General features: G+C 38.3%; 1 protein-coding gene across 1 annotated transcript; it reads right to left on the reverse strand.

The window, feature by feature from the left end:
- Positions 1 to 386: 386 nt before the first annotated feature.
- On the reverse strand, positions 387 to 3686 carry LOC101300849 (uncharacterized protein At5g41620-like). The gene is made up of 3 exons (XM_004306659.1): positions 3217 to 3686; positions 2395 to 2520; positions 387 to 1863 (listed from the first exon to the last, which is right to left on the reverse strand). Exons 1-3 carry the CDS (start codon positions 3580 to 3582, stop codon positions 442 to 444), a joined length of 1914 nt encoding a protein of 637 aa, XP_004306707.1. The 5' UTR covers positions 3583 to 3686; the 3' UTR covers positions 387 to 441.
- Positions 3687 to 4018: the final 332 nt, after the last annotated feature.

Consider the following 4018-nt stretch of genomic DNA (forward strand, 5'->3'; position numbering starts at 1 on the left):
AAAATTTTTATCATTTACAGAGATTAGAAAATGCAATGTGTCACTGATGGTGCTAATATTGTCTCCATGTTACCTTCTAGATAATTAGTAGTAGCTTTCATGGCCATCACACTGTAAATGTGGTCCTGGTTGCTATGATATATGATCATATGCAACAAGGAACAATATAGAATTAGGATCCACCTCATTCCAATATCCATGGCTGAAAAATAGAACCCTTTTCAAAGAAACATTTTTTCGATAAGGTAATATGAACAAGGTAAATACAAAACAATTCTCATGTACAGTGTAACTCTAAAATTACTAGGGAGAACAAAATTGTTCTGCATTTTGTTTAACATTGAACTAGAATCGGAGTTTACAAAGATCGAGACCTCAAGCCAAGGATCACCCATTCTCGATGAGAAGTTTACTATGAGCAGATCTACAAGTCTCATCAAACTACAAAGGCCCTTTAGAACTTCTGGTGCGCGAGTTCTTTGCTTCTAACCTTGCCTCAAGTAATTTTGCCATCAAGGTATTTTCATCAAGGTCTGGGGGCCAATCCAAAGAAGATTCAGATTTTCCAAAATCTGGGGCTGTTAGATTAGACTTCCATTTCTGAACTGGACTAGCATTACCTGTAAACACAGATTGGATACAAGTTTTCACCTTGCAGTTACTGTCAGGATTATTGGATTTTAATAAATCCAATCCATGTGCCTCCACCCTTTTGCTTTGTGTTTCCTGCAGACCTTCTCTGATTGCATTAGAGTATACAGACTGTTCAAGATTGTCAACCATAGCTGCATTCTCTTCTCCCAGCTCGCCATCTTCCCTATCTGCAGGCAGGGTTCTGTTTCCATCACAGGACATGGTTCTCGCCATGTGTTGTTTAAACTGTCCTTGCAAACCAGACGACATATTTCTCTTCATGGGCTCCTCTGCCTTTTTCTTCATGGAACTCGATTTCTCTATTCCTCCATATTGTCCCTTTGCATCATTATTTTTCCATTGGCTAGAGCTTCGTGCGATTCGTTTTCCACTAACACTCCTGACTAAATAGTGTGAACCACTATCAGTAGAATCTCCAGCCGCATTTCCTGGTGCACTTACAGCCTCATTCAATGGAAAGGACTCTAATGATTGTCGGCGTGAGCAGTTTTCCTTGAGCTGCTTTTGGGGCAAATCAATATTTATCTTCAAGTCAGCAGATCGTTTAGCTTGAAGAAAGGTCTCTATATCAAAACCTAACTTGTCCACAATTGTATTCTTCTCTCCAAAATCATTCTGACCTTCAGCTATCTTCATTTGCATCCGTTCATCGAGCCATGCTTCTGAAATATGGAGAATTAATCTTTCAGAGCTGGCCAAACCACCCTGATCTTTCTCATGATTGTGCTTCAGAGACCGCACCTCTTTCTCATACTCTCTTATTCCCTTGGAAAACTCATCGCACAAGTTTTCCAATAGGATACGCGCTTTGTTCTCCCTTTCAAGCTCTCTCAAAGCATTGGAGAAAGCAGATTTCACTTCAGAAAGCTCTCGAGCTAGCTTGCGATGTAGGCTCTCTGAATGCTTTCTCAACTTCCTTTCACCTTCTAGCTCATCCCTAACCAACTGGACAGCTGCTTTGATTTGACTTTGTTCTGAAATATGCTTCATCAAGTCATCCATTTCTTGCCTGTCCCATTGCTTTTCATGCACCAGCTGTTTAATTATAGCCTGAGAATGATGTAGTTCCATCTTCAGTGCTTTTACTATTGATACATTAGATGCATGTTGTTCTTCAAGACTCCAGATGCGATTGAGTACTTTAAGTAATTCTGTGGATGTTTTAAGACCACAACTTGACTCACCCTTCCTTCCCTTATATGGTGTGACCTACAAAAATCAAAGGCTATCTGAGATTTCAGTCCACCAAACACAGATATTGGGTACATTGGCTTCTCAATCTATGTGAGTTCATAACAGAAATCTTTTGTCATGCATTAAAATTTTACTTTCTTTGTGATCCCTCACCAAACTGATGTTTTTTTTTTCTTCTCACTATGAAAGTATTGTACTAAGGCATATTATATCAAGCTAATTTTCAACAATCTGTCATATGACTTCTGTCTATAATTTCTGTTTCAAAACATTCCTACACTTTTCCATAATTTTTTTTAGCACACAGTTAGTTTCTAACTAAAGCTCTGTATCTTTATAAAAGTTATCTACATATTCATTGCTACTCAACTATTTATGCTGACCACTCTTGGACTTTACAAAAACAAAATCCTCTTGAAATTTGACTACGTTCAAGGAGTTGGAAGCTCAGTTATCAATCCTGATTGCATATAACATCTTCAAGTGAAAAAAAAAACAAAAAACAAGAACAAAATTTTAGATGAACAAGGAGACATAATTACACACCTCCATTGAGCTACCACAACTAGAAGGAGATAGGGGCTGACGAGCATGACCATTGCTCTCAACTGCTTGATGGTGCTGTATCAGTGATGTGGATACAAGCTTCCTCAAACTGCTTGCACTTGCCGGCTGGAATGAGACAAAAGGGAAGAGTCAGTAACTAACTATACACATAACTTCAAAGCAGTAAAAATCACAGCACAACTCTCATGTTCTACACAACGCCTACTCATGCTGCTTCATCTTTCCATCAAGATAGTTCTATGCTAACATATTAACAATGCCAGTTAAACTAAACAAAGAAATCACTAGAGAAAAAAGAAAAAAAACGCTAAATCTAGTTGCACTAAGAAAAATTCAACTTTCCTCATCCTAACACATGATAATATCATAAAGCGCAGGATGAAACAAATATACAGCCAAAATTGCTGAAAGCTCTGAAGAAATAAGAAATAATTTATACAAAACTTGATGTTTCAGAAGTTCAGAACTTACAGAATCAAAAGTAAACTGCAAGTAGTGTAAGTAATTCAGGTAATTAACCAAATGACAGTGAATCTAGCAACTGGCTGAAACTAAATAGCAAGCAATACCAAATCAGCAAGACTTTTAGAAACACATGACATTTCTATATCAGGCTTCAGAACAATTATCAGAAAACAATTATAATCCAATAAAAGCCAAACACTTTAAATATCAGGCTTCAGAACAATTATCAGAAAACAATTATAATCCAATAAAAGCCAAACACTTTAAATTAGACAAAACAACTAAACAAATCCAAAAGAAACACAAACGCCCACAAAACTCAAAACCAAACACTACCTGATCATGAGGGCCCCTAGTAGTAGGAGTGTTAAGCTCAGCCCCATTGTTCTTCCTGTGCTTGTGGGCAAGTCTAGCTCCTGCTCTACTCATTTGGGCAAGTGGGTTCTGGTAAGACTCAATTTCCCAGAGACCAGCACAGAGATTTCTGGCAGAGATTGATGTGGTGTTGGCTTTCAGGTTGAGAAACTCAGAGTTGTTGGGTTTGTTGGTGTGAGGCTCAGTATATAATTCGAGTCTCCAAATGGGCGGTGGCGTACTACAAACCCCTCCTCTTACTGATACTCCTCTGCGTTTCAACTTTTTCACCATCCATCCTCGCTTTTTTCTTTCACTTTCTGCTGCACCCTTTTCTTTTCTTTCCATCTCCCTCCGTCTCTCTCTCCGTCTCTCTCTTTGAAATTTCAATTTAATATGTGGGTGCTACTCTCTCTCTCCAAACTCAAAACTCAAACTCAAACTCAAAACCCATGTTTTGTTTCTTCTTTCTTTCTCTGTCTCTGAGTCTCCGCCCTGTCCTACATTTTGTGAATCTCTCTATTGCTCTATGTGAGGTTTTATGTTTCCTGTTTCTTTGTCCCCTTCCCCCTATTCACCTAGGTTTTGCCACCTCACCTGGATTGGGACTGATTTTGCTTTTCTGATTTACCTTCTTCTTTTGCTGAGTGAAACTGTAAAAGTTTTTTTCCTTGTATATTAACAATGGTAAGAGTTCTTGAAGCAGGATATTACTAAATGTGATGGTGAATAACAACTGAACATGCTTGAAGACACCTCCATTCAAAGGTCAAAACTTGATTAG

Source organism: Fragaria vesca, linkage group LG7 (assembly GCF_000184155.1).
Source record: "Fragaria vesca subsp. vesca linkage group LG7, FraVesHawaii_1.0, whole genome shotgun sequence".
Classification (NCBI taxonomy): Eukaryota; Viridiplantae; Streptophyta; class Magnoliopsida; order Rosales; family Rosaceae; genus Fragaria; species Fragaria vesca.

Coding starts and splice junctions, on each gene's coding strand:
- LOC101300849 (XM_004306659.1), bottom strand. CDS start 3,582: ATGGAAAGAAAAGAAAAGGGTGCAGCAGAAAGTGAAAGAAAAAAGCGA. Junction 2,521..3,216: donor CTAGGGGCCCTCATGATCAG/GTAGTGTTTGGT, acceptor GTCTCATTCCAG/CCGGCAAGTGCAAGCAGTTT. Junction 1,864..2,394: donor GTTGTGGTAGCTCAATGGAG/GTGTGTAATTAT, acceptor TGATTTTTGTAG/GTCACACCATATAAGGGAAG.